Genomic DNA, 21,305 nt, shown 5'->3' with positions numbered 1-21,305 from the left:
ATGATGCAATTATATTATTATCATCACAAACCGAAATTCATTAAATGTCCATAGAAAAATCAAAAAGTTATTTCACACCACTCTTGTAAGGTAGTACTTTACAGTCCACTGTCTCAGTTCTCCTTTGCTTGAAAGACGTAGACAGTACCACACTTGTATATGATTCCTCCTATGGGTAGCAGACCGAAGTCTGACAGGTGTGGCGGATACACAGGTCCTAGGTTCAGTTCTGTATTTCGTTCACCTTCTACTGAAGGGTTCTTCATGGACATCCTTTGCAAGCTGCAAAGTAACATTGTATTGTAATGTGTGAGCAATTGCCTTTAGCACAGGTTCCAAAGCTAAAAGAAAGCGGCCAGTGGAAGGTGAACGAAATAAAGAACTGAACCTAGGACCTGTTTATCCGCCGCACCTATCAGACTTTGGTCTGCTACCCATAGGAGGAATCATATACAAGTGTGGTACTGTCTACGTCTTTCAAGCAAAGGAGAACTGAGACAGTGGACTGTAAAGTACTACCTTACAAGAGTGATGTGAAATAACTTTTTGATTTTTCTATTGACATTTAATGAATTTTGGTTTGTGATTATAATAATATAATTGCATCATTATGAAAGAAATTGCTTAAACATTTATTTGCAACATTAAAAAGCAGTGGTTTATTTCTAGTGTTTGCTCACTTTGGGATTGGCAACCCTACTATCTATACAAGCCTATTTTCATCATCATGTCACTGTATGCAATACATTTTTAATCCCAACACAGTTTAAATCTGGGTATAAACTTTCATGTGTGTACACATTTCTTCAGATACATTGAAACAGTTTTCCTTAAGCCTTAAGTATAGGTGGAGGAGGTTAGTTGCCAGTAAGGGCAACTTAGAGTCAAGATAGATAACTATAGCTGAGTTGGCAAGACCTGTGAATGGCAGCAAATTAGCACACAACAAGAGTTAAGAAACAAATGTGAGAACTAAGTTTGAGTCCACTGGCATTCTAAAACCAACAAAGTTTAATTACGGGTATAAGAGAGAACTGAGAGGCTTTGTATCTGCAGATGCACACTTCTTCAGATACATGGAAACAGATGTCCTCCAGCATTACATGTGTGTGTGGGGGGGCTAGTTGCTAATAAGGGCTAATAAGAGTCAAGATGCATAAGTACAACAAAGACTGAATTCAACTTTGTTGGTCTTGGAGGTGCCACTGGATTAAAACTTTTGCTTCGGATCAACATGGCTACCCACCAGAATCTATTTTGAATCCCATAATTCTTTCAGCAATCATGTGACAACGTTTCCCATTTATATGTACCCTGTTTAAAATGTTATTACCAAATAGGGCTGCCAAGCCTTCGGGCCGGGTGGGTGTTCTTCTGCCAGGGAGGTTCCCAATTTACAGGCCCACATTGGGTCAGCGGGAAGAACCTCCCCAGTCATCGCCAGCACAATGACATCACCAAAAGTGACATCATCGTGCTGGCAATGCTGTGCACCGGCCACTCTAGGCGTTTCTGGGAAAACTCTATGGTTTTCCTGGACACTCTAGCAATTTGGGAGGGAAAAACTCTGTTACCTATTGTACCATAGAAATTCCCCTCCCAAATTGCTAGATCATCTAGGAAAACCATAGGGTTTTCCCGGAAATGCCTAGAGCGGTCAGGGCGCGCCATCGCTGGCGCAATGATGTCACTTCTGGGTGACATCATCATGCCATGTTAAAAAAGTCCCCCACCAGAGGCCGCAGGGGACTAGGCAACCCGATTACAAAAGGTGGACATGATGTTCCAGCAGAGGCCTAATCAGTACCAAGTAGAGCAACTCTACTAAATCATTTCATCTGCACAATCAGTTGGGTCCAACTAGCTTTTCTGCTGTTGAAACAGAGACAAAGGGGTCCCCCTATCACCACAAAAGCTTTGCTGAGGATAACAGAACTAAAACTAAGTAAAAACAAGAGAATCGCAGAGAAACAAACAGCCACTACTAGTCATCTTGATAGGGAAACCATTCCAAACTGCTGAGGATAATGTGATCTGCATGGCCATATGAAATGGGAACTGCAATAAGGAGAGCTGTGAGCTAAGACTGAGAGAAAAAGCTGGCTGGACCCAGCTCATTGTATCTAATAAGACAGCCAAAAGTGTTATTAGGACCATTGCCTAATACTTTGCACAGAAAGTAGTTCTGAAGCCCTAAATCATTCATGTTAAAACTACAACAAATTGAAATCGTGTGTCTTTTTTCCAGCAGGAAATCTAGAATCACCATTGCCAACTATCTCCCCCTCTCCCCGTGAGCCCCCCCCCTCCCATATGATCTTACATTTCTGGACCAAGTTCAAGCAATATCGCTGTTCTTCTGGAGTTTCTCAAAAAAAGGGAAAGTCATGGTTTACCCTGACAGTGTATTTCCAGTAGATCCAAGTAGATTCCACCCCCCCACCACAAAGAAAAATCTTAGAATACATTGCATATTGGAAGAACCATTGGAGAAAGAATAATAAAGCTAACACAGCACAAATCAGCATATCATATATTATTGCTTCTATGGTTATCAATTTTTGTGATGGAACCAGAGGGAGACATTACTTTTCTATTGCCTTCATTTGGAGAGAGACTCATGATATTCAATAAACTTGTTATGTGATTGCTGCAGTATTTGCTTATCCCAGCAGGTGCTAACACAAATTTGGATGTGAGTAGCGGTGGCAGAAAAATCAAGTAAACAGACGTGTCTCCTATGCCCAAGTTATGTACAGTCTGAGAAAAGCAGTTACCTCTTTCAGATACTTAGCTCTTTTACAGCAGGCTGAAAAGCTATTCTTTCCATGTTAGGTATATACAGTACTTTTAAAAGAGCTGGATATCTATTATCCAAGGCAAGAGCCAGAGAACAGAAATGATATGACCTTCCTTTGATGATACCTGGTAAGGGCTGCATGGTTGTCAACTTTTTAGTGCTTTTGTAGCTGGTGCCTCTAACAACAGCTTGGATGAGCAGGTATTAGTAGGTAGCAGTGCTTATCTCCATGGCAAGGAAAGGTCTACATAGTGATTTCAGTGGAACAAGAACAAGCCAAGAGAGTTTCTTCTTGATAGCTGGCATTTCTATCCTCTGCCTGCCCTTTAATAAGAGGAAAGGATGTCCTACAAGTACTACAGGGTAGGATGTTCAGTGGATAGAGATCCTTTTTTCTTTAGGAATCAGTGATACTAGAAAGGCAGAACATGAACATTTTTCCAACATGTAGTTACATAGCCTAGCACAGAATTTCTGCTAGACATTATAAAAATATCTGATTTAATCAGGTTTTTGTTGGGAGGGGGGGAGAGAATCAAAACAAGGATCACAGAAGGTTATGAGCAGGCTCTGTTAAAAAAAAATATTTTATTTTAGCTAAGCTAATGGTCTAGACCAGCATTAGGCAATGCATGGTTAACAGCCTGCATCTGGTCTTCCATGGTTTTTCCCCTAGCCCTGATTGCTACTTACTTTCCCTACAGTTACCATCTTCTCAGCTCCCAACAGGATAGGTATGCATGGAAGGAGAGAAGGGGGTAATAGTGGAACAAAACTTAGTGACTGGATGTAGTGAATGGACCATATGTTGCCTGCCCCTTGAGTAAACAAAAGAGAAGTTAAAACAAGTTAAGGGCTAAATAACGTACATTTAAATATTCTTGGGAATGCCCCCTCTGGCAATTCTAACTCGTGTTAGCGATTATGGTAATAGAACAGGGGCACAGCATTTATTGAGAATTAATTAATCTGGAATAAGAATGTGATCTCGTTAATGCCCCATGGGATATTCACATTTGTGAAATTTTATATTACAGATTATTCTCAGGAAATGTTAATCATCCAAAACCTAGCATGATGTTCTGTCAAAAAAAAAGAAAGAATAAAAACTGAATTGCAATGAAAAGACTAATTTGCCCTTTAGCAAAAGTAGGTGTTACACTGTGGTGTTTCTTTTTAATCAAAGTAGAGCAAGACAGGGAAAAATTAATGTCAACAACATAATTTACAAAAATAGCCCTCCTGCTTGTTGCTCACAAATATTTTCAAAAAACGGCACTCTGCATGCCAACGCTTTGGCTTGATGTGGTTTACTTTTATGTCATTAACACTCTGTGCCGTAAGCATAACTCAGAACGAGGGATTCCAACTCAAAATGAACCACAGCTAAGATTCCAGATCTCAGTTGTGCTGGCATGAAGATTATTCTCTTCAGTGATAAAGAAGACAATATCCTAGGGAGACTGGAATTAGTCCTACTCTGCACCATTCAAGCCAAAACACAGGGCTTATCAAGAAGCAAATAATTGCTAGCTAGCTAATGGCTATGCGAGACAGTACTCAACACATTCAGGCTAAGCATATTCTTGAGAAAGAAAGAAAGAAAGAAAGAAAGAAAGAAAGAAAGAAAGAAAGAAAGAAAGAAAGAAAGAAAGAAAGAAAGAAAGAAAGAAAGAAAGAAAGAAAGAAAGAAAGAGGGAGGGAGGGAGGGAGGGAGGGAGGGAGGGAGGGAGGGAGGGAGGGAGGGATATTTTGTCAAAGGTTTTTTAAAAAACAAAAATAGAATTACCTCTTCAGACTGAGATGGACTGATTCTGGGCATTGGTGAGACCTGTGGGGTTTTCAGGTGAGTACTGTTGCTGTCTGGAATGAGCTCTCTGTGGACTGACTGGATGTGGTTCTGGAGTTCACTTTCAGATTCAAATTTAACATTGCAACTGGAACAGCGAGTCTTCAGCCCTCCTGCTTTGTTTTTGTTCTCAGTGGAGCTCAAGCTCTCATTCTGGCCCATGCCTTGTCTATTACTGCTTGAAGGGATGTTGATACTTGGACTACCACTTTTGCTGAGATTAACACAGGCAGCACACAGACCATATGGTAGGCCATTGATGTCAAGTTTCACTAAATCCTGCTTTGAACGGAACTCCTTCAGGCACGAAGCACATTTGTACAGTTTTTGAATATGCTGCACCCGCCCTGTAGACTGCACTGCTGAACTGTTGCTCGTTTTTTGCATGTGGAATGTGCCATGGATCTTCAGCTCCAAGGTAGAAGTCACTGTCTGCATGCATACCACGCAACGGAATCCTGTCAAAGAGTTTCTCAAATCTGGGTGCATCTGACAATGCTCCAAAAATTCTTCCTCACTTTGGAGTGGCATTTTGCAAATTCTGCAGTTTCCTGTATCCAAGCTCTTACTATGTGTGACTTTATGTTCAGTAAGAGTCAGAAGAGATGGAAACCTCTCACCACATATTGGGCACATATAGTGTTTCACTGGGCCCAGATGTGTCTGCATGTGTTCACGAAGTCCATTTTCAGAGAAGAATGTTCGAGAGCACACATTACATTTATAGTTCCCTTTAATGAGTTCCGCCTTTTTCTTTACTATGGCACTTTCCCCAGGTCGGATGTTGTGGTCTCGAAGCTGGTGATTTTGCAGAAGAGACTCCATTGTGTAGGCTGCCCCGCAGATATCACATCCATACATTGGCTCAGATGTATCAACATCTTCTTCACTTCCATCATGGCTATTATGAGACTCCTGGCTGTTTGTTAGTAAGGTCTGTAGCTCTACTTCTTCTTTCTGAACAGGTTCAGATGCTCCATTGGTTCCACAATTAGGGGTCTTTGTTTCAAAAACACAATGCTTTTCCCTCAAGTGTTTCTCTAGCAATATGATAGCATGAAATGCTTTGCTGCAAAACTTGCAGTTGTATTTCTTGCTGTGTGTTGTAATGTGGCACTGGAGCTCCACCTCAGTACCAAAAGACTCACCACAGAAAATACACTTGTGTACTTTTCCTTGATTCTCTAAATGATTGTGTTTTACATGGAGCTGCAAGTCTGTCTCATTACGGAAGTCCCAATTACAGGAGGTGCACCTGTACACCTTCTTTTCATTGCTGTGCTTCACTGCCAGGTGAAGCTGAATGGAGACTTTAGAATCAAACACTTCTTGGCACAAAGTGCAACGGAAAAACACAAAGGTATGCATGTCAAGCAAATGTTTCTGCAAATCATCCACTGAAGTAAACTGTTTGTCACAACTTTCACAAATGTAGTAAGTGGAGGTTATCATGAAATGGATAGTCACGTGTTTCAGCAGGGACTCTTGATTTGGAAACTCCTTGTTGCACTGAGGGCATGTCAGTTTGGGTAGAACAGTGTCAAGATGGGTTTTTAAGTGAGTCTGAAAACCATCAAGGGAAGTGTATTTAGCACCACACTGATTACAAATATATTCACCAGCAGGACGTGGTGGGGCACCACCTACAGCCTGCATCATCTTTAAAGATGTCTGCTCAATAGTTACTGGAGACAAGGGGCTCATAGCTCTAGATTTCTTTCCATTATGAATGTAATTTAGTGCTAATGGAATGTTCTTATGGTTCTCCTTTATATGCTTATTCAGCTTAAGAACACTGTTAAATATTGGAGAATTTGTACAATAAGAACAAGAATATACTTCCACAACTGGATCCTTAGGGGTACCTAAGACAGGGGAACCAAAACGGGAACTGCTGAGATCACAATGGACTTGTCTAATATGTTCTTCCAAAGAAGAATCAGTAAGAAAGCCCATGTAACAATGGGGACAAAAGAATGCATTACTGTCCTTAGCAGCAGGATTTGCAAATCCATGAGTACAGCGAATATGTTCCTGAAGAGTGTTGAGGTCACTGAAAACTTCTGAGCAGAAGTTGCATTGATAGATCATGGCAGGCATGGTAGAAACAATTAGTGCTGGATCCGGGCCCTCATGTATTTGCTTAAGATGCTCGTTCAGATTATAAAGCGAAGGTAACACTTCCAAGCAATACTGACAAATATGGGCCTGTTCAGGTTTGTCTAAATGCATAGTTTTCAGGTGTATCTGTAGTACTGCAAGGCTGGAAAATAACTGCTTGTTGCAATAAATGCAGCTGTAGGTAACCTTGGCTTGCTTATTTGAAGGCCCAGTAATATCTGGTACTTGTTGGGCTGCCCGCTTTCTTCCACGACCTTTTGATATTGGAGGAGCCGTTTCTACCATAGTTGAACTGTCCACTGAGAGGTTTGAATCTGGTGTGGTGCTAGAAACTGAGGTGTAGCCAACAGTCACTAAAGAAGGGCTGTTGCTATGGTTGCATGATTCTGGTTGCTGGTGACTATCCATATGGCTGTACAGCTCTTCAACCGTATGGAAGTTCTCTGAGCAAATACTGCACATATTTTTCTTTTCTGCCCCATTATGACTCTGTTCCATGTGGTTTACCAGTGAACTTTCGTCTACAAAGAGCTCATGGCAGTAAACACACTGAAGAGCAGCTCTGTCTTCATTTGGGGAACACTCAGGGTGGCATTCTGCTATGTGTTTCTGGAGATCTTCAGGAAAATCAAAACCTTCTTCACACTGACTGCACTTCTGAGTGTCTTTCATTTTCCACTCCTCCATTCGGGAGGCAGACTGAGAACCATCTTTGTTCCTCTCGTGGACTTGCATGTGACCGTGAAGTGAACTAGAAGAAAGAAATCCACGACGGCAAATGGCACATTTATATGGCTTGTTAGAGGTATGAGTCTTTAAGTGGATTTTAAGATGATCACTTCTTGAAAATGCTGCATCGCACTCACTGCAGTGATACTTCTTATCTCCTGTGTGAAGTTTGATATGGCGATCTCTGCTCCGCTTGTGTTTGAAGAGGCGACTGCAGTATGTGCACTTGAAAGGGAGCTTATCACTGTGACTTTGCTCGTGATGCTTTAAATAGCTGAGGCGGCTAAATGACTTGTCACAAAACTGGCACGGGTAGGGCAACCCTGGGCCACCTTCTTCTTCACCAAAATCACAACCATCTCCATGGCTTGGGGAAGTCTGATCTTTACTGGAAGGCGATGAAGCTGGCCATGAGCAGGTGGGGTCATCTTCAATATCTACTCCATCTGGGGAAAAAAACAAGAGAAACAAACAAATGGTTAAAGTCCTTATGTTCAAATTGCATTTGATATGTGTATGTATACGTTCCATATGAAACGAAATGAAAAATATATATAAAAGTAAAACATTAAAGGCTATTTTTGATCCATATCCATCAGCCTTTACACAATGCTCATTTAAATCTGACTGTAAAATGAGGACAGCTATGAAAATAGGTCTGTTTCAGTATTTCCTTTTTATTGCTTTTTAACATCCTTAGTTGCATATGTATTATACATTGACAACTTTATTAAAATGCAAGTTTTAATATATTTAATGCTTCTTTTGTATCCACTATGAAATGATTTGCATATTATGGGAACGTCTGAAGAAGAGCCCAGTGGAAAAAAAAATATTAGAAAAATACTTTTATAAAATTAAGAGTCAACTTGCATGCCTAACAGTTAATAAAAAGTAATTTAACTTTCTTTTCTTTCTTTTTTTTAAAAAATGAAGTTGGTCCTGGAAACAACATGTTTTAGCGGGTTATTATAAACACTGATGCTCAAATACAGGAACTAAGAAGAACAATAAAAAGTACTATGTCAATTATAACTTCAGCAGTGTAAAATAAGGAGGGTTTCATCAGCAATCAAGAATTTGGTTGCCAGCAACCAGAAGAAAGATTAATACATAACTGGAATCACATGAGACAGTATTACATGTACTGAGTCAGCCAGGGTTAAGTGAAAAGAGTGAACTTCACAAAAGCCAAATTTTAACAGTGTATTTTGTTCCGTTAAAGTTCAAGAGGTTGCCCACCATTTCTTCCTCTTCACAAAAAACCTTACTGGTTCAACTTCCTAAATAAAACAGAATGTGAACATTTCGCTGATCATAGACAAAGCAACATAAAAAAAACTGGAAACAGGAACAAATGACACATTATTACGATAAAAGCTGAAAGATTTATGAGTAACACTGAAAAACAAACAAAAGAAGCCAAATAGTAACCTCAACTATTTAAACATTATACTACCCCATTACTGGGATGAATAGGCTTTACCATAACTAGAATGTATATTGCTTTGTTTTTGACAAAGAACATCTTTACTCAGTCTACAAAGTACTTAAAGATAGATTAGCATGCCTGAAAAGTTATATTCCGGCAGAACCTATAGGACAAGTCCAGGCAATGACAGTCTATGGTTTGGAAAGCCAATCATGGGTTGACATTAAATCTGAACCCAGAAACCATGATTTGCAAACAGCCAACAAAACCTGAGTTTAGAATAGTGGTTAGAAACTGGTCTGCAAACCACAATTGGGCCATAGTTTGATACAGCCAAAACTGACAAACCGTGATTTGGACTCTTGGAGATTTCCTGACCCCAGAGAAGAAATGTTTAAAGTGAATGAAACTGCTCTGGCCAGTCTTTCTGGCAGTGTCACACATGGTACTTTACCAAGAGCCCAGACACAGCATTGTCTCCATCCACGTCCCCAATTTTTTTAAAAACATAGAAGGAAATGACCATGTAAAGAGCCAATCATTGTTCATGTTTATGGCACAACCCATCACTAGGTTTTCCTGCATAAAACACATTTAAATTAATGCAAGCTAGCCTCTATCATATATGTAATATAAGAGAACTTTCCCATGTGCTGTCCTTTAGAATCTTCTTAGCGTAAAAATGGTTCACTAGAACACTTTACAGCAGAGGTAAAACACTGTTTTTAATTTGTTTTTTAAAGTAATATTATGGCAATTTTTCTTGCAAAATAAAATAAGCTAGGATAATGCCATCTTCTCTCCCCTTCCCACCCTCACCCTCTAAAAACTGGATAAATTCTTGGGGAAAGTGGTTCTTCAAAGTGTGCAGCAAATTCCTTAAAATATGTAGAACTCTTCACAAGCAAGATATTATAAAACATGAGATAAGAACTGGTTTTAGAAATACATTTCAAGGCTGCATTCTTTAATGTAACAAAATTTTACAACATTATAAGGTTTTTGTTTATCCACAGGAAACAGATGAAGATTTGTCCCTTTCCTGCATTTAGAACTGATAATGCCATCTCACTATCAACACCAGTCAGCAAAAAACAACCAACACCGTTCCTGGATCCTTGCCCATCACAACAAAGCCTTTCAATGCCAGCTGAACACTTTACAAGTTGGGGTTCCCTTCTGAACTCTACAAGAGAGGCTTTCTACATATTATACCTAATTCATGGCAGGATCCTCAACTAGGAAGAACAACCAGAAATCATACAGTACAATCCTAAACACAGTTACACTCTTCAAAGTCAATTAAACTCAATGAATTTAGAAGAATGTGATTCTGTTTAGGATTGAAGTTTTCAGGATTAAACTGCCTACTTAAGAGAGTGTCAGGGAACAGGTTCATTAGGATTATCAATGTCTATTCCCGTTTATTCCATAGCATCAGAGTCTTACAGAAAACATGTTATGCCCCCCTTTTACAGAAATTTAAATAGCTACAAACTACATATGCCCCTTAATTCTAACATGATAGAACTCCATTAGATTTGCTAATTTCTAAAGAGATCTTAATGCATATACATTTAATGTAAATGCTGTAGCAGCTCTGAATATGTGACCAAAGTATGCACAATGCATTCCTGGTTTTTTTTACAGAGCTTGGTACTTCATAGCGCAGTATACAAATCTTAGTCTTTCTCTGCATTTGTGTACATTTATAGATAAACAGATCTACCATCTATCTATTGAGGTTCTGTTGCTATTCTAGTTTGTAATAGGATAATTCTGGGTATGTGTATCTTTTGTTATCTCCACAAAACCCTTCTGTATTTACTTGTGAGAAACATAGTCTTGTGATGACCTACGAATGTTATGCAAAGAAACTAAGCTGAAGTAATGTGCATATATTAGCATGAGAATGTGAGCATCACACTGGAATGTTAAACATACATTTGATATATTGTTATCTACAGGCTCTCTGACAGAATTGGAACCTCAGAAAAGCCCATAACCATGTCTCCCCCCCCACCCCCATGATCCTTTATCCCAAACCTTGTGTTCTTTAAAGATTCTTCTCCTTTGGGTTCTTTTCATGAAGGATGGCTTGAAGTACTTCATGGCTACTGAATTACAATTCCTCTGGGCATGGTCTAACAAGGAAGAACTGATTCTCTTCCCCCTCCTGAAGAACTCAGCCAGGAACATACTTGGGTCCCTGGAGAATCAATTTACAGAATCATAGAGTTGAAAGGGACCTCCAGGGCCATCTAGTCCATCCCCTGCACATTGCAGAAAATTCATGAATTCTCCACCCCACCCCCAGTGACTCCTTTTCCAGGGCCAGAAGATGGTAAAAAAAACCTTCTAGCCTGGAGAGCTGGTCTGGAGAAAAATTACATCCTGACCCCAAAGTGGTGATCAGAATTTCCCTGGGCATGTAAGAAAGGGCAATGAAAACTAAGCAATGATACACCCCTCCCTGCCTTCTCCTCAAGATCTGCTTAAGTTCACAGAATCAGCATTGCTGTCAGATGGCCATCTAGCCTCTGTTTAAAAACCTCCAAGGAAGGAGAGCCCACCACCTACTGAGGAAACTTGTTCCACTGAGAAACTACTGTCAGGAAGTTCTTTCTAATGTTTAGCATAAAGTCTTTTGATTTAATTTCAACCCACTGGTTTCGGTCCAACCTTCTAGAGCAATAGAAAATAACTCGACAGCCCTTCAAGTACTTGGAAGATGGTGATCTTATCACTTCTCAGTCATCCCCTCTCCAGGATAAACATACCCAGCTCCTTCAACCTTTCCTCATAGGACTTGGTCTCCATACCCCTCACCATCTTTGTTGCCCTCCTCTGGACATGTTCCCGCTTGTCTATATCCTTCTTAAATTGTGGTGGCCAAAACACAATATTCTAGGTGAGGTCTAACCAGAGCAAAGTGATACCATCAGTTCATGTGATCTGGACACTATACATCTACTGGTACAGCCCAAAATTGCACATCACACTGCTGACTCATGTTCAGAGTCTGATTTAAGACCCCTAGATCCTTTTTGTACATACTACTGCCAAGACAAGTCACTCCCATCCTATAATGATGCATTGCATTTTTTCTACCTAAATGCAGAACTTTACCTTTATCCCTGTTAAAATTCATTTGTTTTATCTCAGTTTTTTAGCCTATCAGGATCATCCTATCTTCCCCTGCAGGGATGTCAAACATCCAGCCTAGGGAATCAGGCCCTTATCAGGCCCCCAAGCAACTGGCTGTTGTCTGCTTCCTTCTCCGACTCTCTTGCTTCCTTCTGCATCACAGCATGCTTTCTCAGGTTTGCTCAATCGTGTAGGAGCTACAACGATACAAAGAAAGCACCTTTAAGACCAAAAAGTGCTAATGTTTTAAGAAAGTTTTAATTTTTTTTTTAATCTTTTAATTGTGTTTGTCTATGTCCTTTATAAAGCTTAGATCTCTGCTACCTGGCATTACATTTCATGATGCACATGGTCTGGTCCGACAAAGTCTCATTTATTTCAGAACTGCCGCTCATAACAAATGAGTTTGACATCCATGTCCTACTGTATTTGTTACCCCTCCAAATTAAGTATCATATGCAAATTTAATAAGCATTCCCTCTATTCCTTCATCCAAGTCATTTATAAAAATGATGAACAAAACTTGTCCCAGGACAGATCCTTACGGCATGCCACTTGTCACTCCTCTCCAAGAAGATGAGGAACCTTTAACAAGCACTCTTGGGGTGCAATCTGTCAACTAGTTATATATCCACCTAATAGTAATAAGATCCAAACCACATCTTACTAATTTGTCAGCAATAACATTATGTGGGACCTTATCAAAAGCCTTACTGAAATCAAGATAAACTACATCTACACCATTCACTGATCCAGCAAGGTGGTAACTTTTTTGAAAAAACACATAAGTTTGACACTTGTTCTTGAGAAACCCACGTTGGCTCTTAGTAATTCTTTCTATATGATCAAGGTCTGAGTGTTTGAAAAATTGTCCTAAACCTTTTCCAGGTTTAGACATCAAGCTGATAAATTGGTAGTTACCCAGATCCTCCTTTCCCTCACTTCTTGAAGATGGGGGTGACATTTGCCCACCTCCAATCTCCTAGCACCTCAACTGTTTCCGAGAATTCTCAAAAACTGTTTCCGAGAATTCTCAAAATGGTCAGAGGCTCAGAAATTACATCCACAAGTTCTTTTAGTACTCTTGGATGCAATTAATCTAGCCCGAGGACTTAGTTTCATTTAAAGAAACTAAGTGTTTATGTATCTACTATTTCCCCTGCCCTTTCCACAGCACCACACTCAAAGAGGCAAAAGAAAAACCCTCTAAGCACATTTTCTTATCTTCTGTGATGAGCAATGAGTATTCTCAGACAGCTGTATCTTCAAATTTTAACTATTTCATAAATAAAACAATTACATAACCAGTTGGTTAAAATTACTGTTTGCCCTTCTTGAATCAAAATGTCCAATGAAGAAAATGCCATTCCATATTTCCAGATACTTCAAATGTCTGATGTCAATATTTTATTAAGGGATTTAAATATTAAAACTGATAACAAAATATATAACTAATGCTTTATCACTAAATATACCATTCAAATCCTGAAATTAGTTAAATTCATGGCTAACATTTGCTGAATGTGCTTTTTTAAAAAAAAAATGTGATAGCAGAACACAGGCTATTATTTTGTTGATTCCATTTTTGTCTCCCTTTCTTGGTTATAACATAATGTGCTAATATAACTGGAGTGGTATGTTTGTGTGTTCTTTTATTCTGGGTACATCCCTAGTTCTTCAGGATTTAGAATAAAAGATCATTACAGTGATTATCCATATAAAATAGGCTATATTATTGCAAGTTTTTAATTTATAGATCTTGTGGCACTGAAGCAGCATACTCTGTAATGCATGAAATACTACGGTTTATACTCATTTGTTTTTAATTGAATTGAGTGGGAAATGGTTCATTCTATATTGCTTTATAAATATTTTTGGGAAGGCAGCATGAGTGTTTACAACAGAAGGGAACTCTTACTGTCAGTGCATTAAAACTGCTTCATTTGAGTTGCAAGTGCCCTGGCAGTTCAATTATTACCTAAGGCTTTACCTCAGACTCCCAAGAGTAGGTTCAAATTACCAGGGGGAGGGATATGAATAAAAAATATGGAATTCTCTTTTTCTCCCGTTCTAAACTTAGAGAAGACACACAAAGTGAAGGGGGAAGAGATTAATAAACTTCAAAAATAGATCTGACTTATTTTTTTATGAATCAGGACCAAAATGATTCAGTGGAATAATAACCCTTACTGTTATAAGGTATCTCATTTAAAACAATATTAAGACTGCAGAAAGCTAATTATTGCAACTCTATTTTAAAAGTGAAATTCTACATTTTCTGCACTGTAAAGGGATCTCTTGCTGCATTGATACCTGGTAAGATTTCCCATTTGGTATGAATAGAAATTAACAAGAATTTCCTGGGGAGAAGGGGAGGGGGTGACAGAGGAAGGAACTTCACACATACAAATTGGGTGAAATCTACAAGTAGAAATCTACCCAAAGGATCAACTCTGTATCAAGTGACATTTCCTTACAGTTGTCACAAGCAGACTAGCAACTCTATGCAGCCTGTCTTTCATGACCACACAGCATTTTCGTTATATATTCTCAAGCCAAAACAACAGTCACGCAAGAAGGTCAGAATCCAAAAAGTACATGGAACTAGCAATTGTAAAATGCATGGGAAATGTGTCATGGTGGCCATGGTTACTTCAAATACTGAGTAGAAATGACATCCTTGTGGAAGCAAGCTGAATGATGTAGCAGCTATCATGGTGGAAAAATAAACTGCAGGTAAGATCAAAAGCACTTTCTATACAAATACAGCTTTGAATATATGAATAGAAAATATGACCTGTATCACACATATATAGAGAATAATGGCACTTAAGTACCATCAATGCCACTGTAATACAGAAGTATAAAAATGTATACAGTGGCATGCAGAATTAGGTCAATGTTATTTATATTTTAATTAATATTTTATACAAAAGTTCACCAAAATATTTTGGCCCTAGGTTCACTTCTGGACACACATTTCCCAGGGGAAAAAGTGAGAGTTGCTTACTGGCAATATCCCAAAACTCTCCACAGAGTTATTTATGATTTGGGGGTGGGATTTTTTTTTTGTATAAATGGCATTTTTTTAAAAAAAAAATGCTAAGTGTGTTTGTGCCTTCTTTCATATCCTACTGGTCACTAAGTGCTCCTCACTGTAAATGCCTTTTTTGTGTAACAGCAAGGATTCTATGTTTCAATGTGATGCACTTAGCATGTCCATGTTAATTTTTAATTTTGGGGAACCAGGCTCTTCACACCAGCTGACTCTAAATTCAGGTTTGCCTTGTGCAAATGAAAAGCTGCCAGCCCTATGAAGTCATTCTACAAATCTTAGTGCATCGTTAGTGCATGGGGTGGTGGTAGGGGTGTATATGTGTGTTGTGATTTTTCTCCTCTTTACTTTCTGAGTTTCACTGTTTCCATAAAGCACATTAAAACAAGTGTGTGAACACTCTGAGATGAAAGTACCAAACACTCTCGAGACTGCCAGTGGAAAGTAGAGCTGCCTGATTTTCTCTCCAAGCAGACAGGAATGCCCATGATTCAGCAGCCTGAGTAAATAAAAGAGGTCCTTATTTCCTAATTTTGCTGGCTGGCCATACTGCAGCAGTCTCTGTGCTGCTGCCAAAGGGAATGCAAAGCTGGAACTACACCCAGCAGCTGAAGGACTGTCTTTGTTAGACAGCCAGGCCTTCCTGGCCATCTTCTGGCAGCAAAACCACCATATCCTGCAAGAAAGGCCTTCGTCTCAGGCTTGAGAGCACTCTAGTCTGCCTAACAGTACCAAACAACAGATTTTCGCCCAGTCTGTGTTGGAAAAGGACAGCTGGAAACTCAGTTAGTGGCAAAGTAACACCTGTTCAGTTATATTTATGAGGAAAGTGCTCTGCTAACAGAAAAGTGAAGTAATACCAGAAGGAGTTATTCCATAGAGTATGAGGGAGGAGGCATCAAAGCACAAAGCACCTCTGTGGTGCAAGCAGCCAGCCACTCATGTGCCAACCTCAATAGTTGTGAAGTCTTGAAAGTGATCTTATTCCCAGTGCTGCTCACTGAATTAACAGAGCTGCTTCTGAACAGGGGTGGCTAGGCATCAGAAAGGTACATGACATACACACGTTTGGGCTGGAATATTTTGCAAGCAGAAAATTAGGTGCTCTGTTCTTCCTTTACATCCCCCCTTTATTTTGGCTGACACTCTTAAGCTCTTAACAAGATTGTGATCCAAGTCAACAGGGGCTTGAGTGTTTCGGAAAATGCTACTCTCTATAAACTGGCTCCAAGCAAGAAATAAAATAAATACATTGTTAAAAACATAGAAATGGCTCCAAGCAACTTTCAAAATCAGTTGTGCCTCCTAACAAGATAAAGTGCATGTTAGCTGTGGGACTGCAACCTGGCCAATTGGGGTTTTACCTTTTAAGTGAGCTTCTCAATTAGATCCAAAGGTTCCCAAAACAGGAAAGGGTGGTCCACATAAGTGTAAGTTTATCCCTTACTCAAATCGTAACAGATGTAAAACTTAGTGAATTTGGGGCACTGGGCAAAAAGCCAGGATGGATCCCCAGAACCAGTGTTCCTATCGTATCACCCACCTCATCAGGAGCTACTACTAGAAGTCAGCTGCCTGAGCCCAGTGGGTGGGCACAAGTAGTGGCAGCTGTGGGAGTCTGCCCTTTGTTGCGAAGGGTGAGGTTGTTGCTGCTTGGGAGTCCCAACCTACCATACCCCTGGGACAGCTGCCCAGTTTGCCTATTTCCTGAGGTGTGCACTGCCAACTCCTCCCTTATATATATCAATGGCTTTTCTTGTTCCACCCAAAGCAAGGGACATTTTTCTCTTGAAAAAGAAGGGAGGCAATAGAAGTCTTCTGCTTCTCTCTCTTGAAGAAGATATTGGATTTATATCCTGCCCTCCACTCCAAATCTCAGAGCAGCTCACAATCTCCTTTATCTTCCTCCCCCACAACAGACACCCTGTGAGGTGGGTGGGGCTGAGCGGGCTCTCACAGCAGCTGCCCTTTCAAGGACAACCTCTGCCAGAGCTATGGCTGACCCAAGGCCATTCCAGCAGCTGCAAGTGGAGGAGTGGGGAATCAACCCCCCTGGATGCATAGGCCCTGAAAATATGCAGGGACCTGACTGCATGGGGCCTTAAAAATTAACACCAGAACCTTGAACTGAATCTGGTACTCTATTTGCAGTTGGCACACTGGCTGAATATGAGCCCACACAGCCATCACCATCAGCACAACTGCCATCGCATTCTGCACTAGCTGCAGCTTCCAGATCAAGAAGAAGAAGACTGCAGATTTATACCCCGCCCTTCTCTCTGAATCAGAGACTCAGAGCGGCTTACAATCTCTTATATCTTCTCCCCCCACAAAAGACACCCTGTGAGGTGGGTGGGGCTGAGAGGGCTCTCACAACTCCTGCAATAGCTATGACTAACCCAAGACCTTTCCAGCATGTGCGAGGAGAGGAGTGGGGAATCAAACCCGGTTCTCCCAGATAAGAGTCTGCACACTTAACCACTGCACCAAATTGGCTCTCAAGTTCAGGGACAGCCCTGCATAGAACAAGTTACAATAATCCAACCTGGAAGTGACCATCACATGGATCACTGTAGCTAAGTCCTGAGAAGTGAGATATGGGACTAATTGTTTGACCAGCTGCAGGTGGTAAAAGGCCAATTAAGCAACAGTGGCAACCTGGGCCTTCAGTGAAAAGGAGGCATCTAGGAGCCACCCCCAAGCTCTTCACCCTCAATGTCAACTTCAGTGGTATCCTATTGAAGATTGGGAGCTGAATTCCTGATCTCAAGTCCCCACAACTCAGGTACAGGAACTCCATCTTCACTGGATTTAATTCCAGTCAGCTCCATGGAAGCCAACCAATTATGGCCTGTAATGCCCTTACCAAAACCTCTGTGGTGGAGTCCAGCTGGCCATCCAACAACTGATAGAGCTGAGTGTCATTGGCATACTGATGACAGTCCAGCCCTTACCTACAGACCAACTGGGCAAGGGGGTACACATCAGAAAGAGAACATCCCCCTGCAGCACCACACATTCCAGAAGAACTGTTTCCCCTTGAGTGTCACCCTCTGTCCCCAACCATGCAGGAAGGAAGAAAGCCATTGTGAAGCAGTTCCATATTCCAACATTGGTGAAGCAGTGGGTGAAAAAATCATAATTATGTCAAATGCTGCCATTAGATCAAGGGGAACATGCCTTGATCCAGATGTCTCCAGAGATTATCTGTAAGGGCAACCAGCATGGTCTCTGTCCCATGACCAGGGTGAAAGTCAGAATGGAATGGATCCAGGACTTCAGCACCATTCAAGAAAGAGAAGGGCCAAAGCTCTTCCCCAGCTCAACTTCTGGCATCTCTAGTTTAAAAAAGGATCAGGTAACAGGATGTGACAGATTTCTGCCTGTTATTCTGGAAAACTACTTCCAGAATAGACAGTAATTACCTTGATAAATCAATGGTGTAACTCAGTTGCCCTGTACACAGTTCCACATTTTTACTGAAAATAGAGTTTCTGGTGAAACCTAAAAAAAACACACAACACGCAGACAGAAGTAACATCATGGTGGCAATAGACGCCATGGCTCCCCTCATTTTTTTCCCTGCCACCCTATGGAACAGTAACATGGGACAGGGGAGTAAGCAGAGGACAAGTGGTCAGTGTGGCCTGCCTATGAATTATGCATGTAGCTCTTGGAGTAAAAAACCCAAACAACCCCTATTATCAGTCCAAAACATCCACATAGTGCCCCCACTATCCATAGGCAGATCCCTGGATGCATAATGGTGGTCAAAGGCCACAACCAATCTCCCCCAACAAGATGCGTGGCAACCATTTTGGTGCTACAGTTTCCAGTATATCCCTTCTGATGATCCCTGCCTTTTTTTAAAAAAAACTTTCTTCTGTATTGGGGAAGAAAAAGCCACCACAGAGTTGTACCGAATGAGCAACAGACAACACATCCATCTGCACAGAGCTTGGCCTCTCAAGTTGCTGACTCTTGAGTAGAGATCTCTACAAGGTTTTTGAAGCTGCTTATCAGAGTTTCCCAACAGATGCCCAGGTCAGATGATTACACATGTGTAACTTCATGGATATCACTTAAAGAACTTACAATCTGTATCTAAAGCAAAATGGAAATCTCCCTGTTATCCTCCTAAATTTCACTCCTGTGCCATAGGAGAGGGAGAGAGAAAACATGTTGCTTTCTTCTCATATTAGAAGTCACCAAGCAGCCTATGGTTGTTGGATTACTATGATCAAAAAGAAAATACAGTACATCAGAGGGCCAGACACTTCCCAACTGCAGGTCTGTCTGATATATTTTTGCTGCCTTGGCTGGTTAACTGTAACAGTAGACCTGTCCTTGGGCCCCATAACTGTCCTTGAGCCCCAGGGGCTCAATATGATCTATGTGCAAGCACAATAGAGTAAGGTTCTTTAACAGGGACAGGATTTACAACAATGGTTACTTTCAAAGAAAATACAGTATATAAAAAGAACTGACAAAGCAATATATTCTAGCAGTGGGACAAAACAAACAAACCTATATTACATTCGTACACTTGTATGCAGATTTACATGTACAAAAACATGGACACAGACATGTTGAGTGAGCATAAATACAGCAGTCAACCCCCCCCCCCACACACACACACACACAGCAAAATGAACAGAGCAATCCTATGCAGGGTTACTTCAACCTAAACTCACTAAAAGAAATAATTCTGCCTGGGATTGCATGGTAAATGAGATTAAATAGTAAATGAATGAATATGACCCAGATAGGTCAGTTGAATAGATAGATAGTAGACTTCAAGTGCTTTAAAAGACTGCTTCTGTCAAAGAGTATTTTTATGTCAAGGGTATTATTACACATCACATAGGTTACTTGTAATGGTTGTTTCAGATTTCAGCAAAGGATGTATTTTATTATAAGTAAAGTGCAACTAATTGCCTGGAAAGCTACCCTGGAAATAAGATAAGGAAGCTCAAGGAAATATGAAGATACAAGCAAGCAGAGAGAGAGAGAGAGAGAGAGAGAGAAAGCACTCAGACAACTATTAAAATTAAATGTTGTACAATAGGTGGTGTGTGTATCACATAATTTAAACAAGTAAATCAACAACAACAACAACCAGGGGTTTGATCCTTGTACATCTATTCATGTGTGTGTGTGGGGGGGTGTCAATTATTTCCAAAACTTTTCCTGAGGGCCCATCATCCCTAAGGAATATGATGGTGCAGGGGGACAACTGTAAAAGACAGAAAAAGGCAGGAAATATCTGTACTCTGAGCAAAACTCAATTTATGTGTCGGTGAGGATAATACACTACAGCTTGGATTCAAAGAACTGACATCAGAGCTTCACTTTAAAGAACAAAATGTTCTGGCCTTTCCTTTCCTATAGCAGACTCTGCACCCCAGAAAAATCTGCTCAAGAAGGTCAAGGACTCCTCAAGAATGATGTGACATGGGAAGGTCTGTGTTGGGAAGAGGGATTTGGCAGAAACTATTCCTCCGTATTGGTATAAGCATTAGTGTCTCCTTGCTTATGAAAAAGTTTGGCTCTAATCCAATATTATAACAAATTATGCACAACATTTCATACAACCTTCAGTGATGTGATAATTTGTTGACCATTCATTGTGTCCACACAGTTTTGTGACCCCAAACAATGTGTGATATTCAAGCAAAATATTAAAAACAGTCACTATGATATCTTATAACCTCAAGCCACTTTCAAGAGAAAATCAAACATTATTCCAGAATTTCCTGCATTTATTCTCAAGAGATATATAAACAGTTTTGGAAAGCTACAACTTTAATAATACAACCACCACATTTTTTCACATCAGTGGCCCCACATTTAACTCACTCATTTGTCTCATAACTTATTTAACTGCTTGAAAACTAATACTCTGTAATGGGCATTCAAAAGAGAAATGTGAACTTTAAAAATTATTTATAATTTACAGATGTTTTAAAAAATCTATCAATATTTCAAAACTATTCTGGGAGGACCAATTAAATGCATTAACAGTTGGGATACTGGGGAGAAACTGAAAGAGGTTCTGTATTAACAATAGCATCTGGTGGCTTTCTTCTGTTTTAGACACTAGAACAAGAAAGGATCATAGATTCAAGAATCAACAGATTAGACATTTTAATACATATCTGAAATATTCTTT

At 40.2% G+C, this 21,305-nt stretch overlaps 1 protein-coding gene across 10 annotated transcripts in view; it reads right to left on the bottom strand.

Moving 5' to 3' along the window:
- Positions 1-21,305, bottom strand: part of ZNF521 (zinc finger protein 521) — a 466,135-nt gene that overhangs the window by 259,922 nt on the left and 184,908 nt on the right. For all 10 annotated transcript variants that reach the window (XM_060243880.1, XM_060243883.1, XM_060243886.1 and 7 more), the window contains one exon: positions 4,590-7,945. In XM_060243880.1, coding sequence (XP_060099863.1) covers positions 4,590-7,945 — 3,356 coding nt within the window. The remainder of the gene's footprint in view (positions 1-4,589; positions 7,946-21,305) is intronic.

The sequence above is a fragment of the Heteronotia binoei genome, chromosome 7 (genome assembly GCF_032191835.1).
Source record: "Heteronotia binoei isolate CCM8104 ecotype False Entrance Well chromosome 7, APGP_CSIRO_Hbin_v1, whole genome shotgun sequence".
NCBI lineage: Eukaryota > Metazoa > Chordata > Lepidosauria > Squamata > Gekkonidae > Heteronotia > Heteronotia binoei.
Note: the sequence above shows the minus strand (reverse complement) of the source record. Positions and strands in the feature narration are given on the sequence as shown.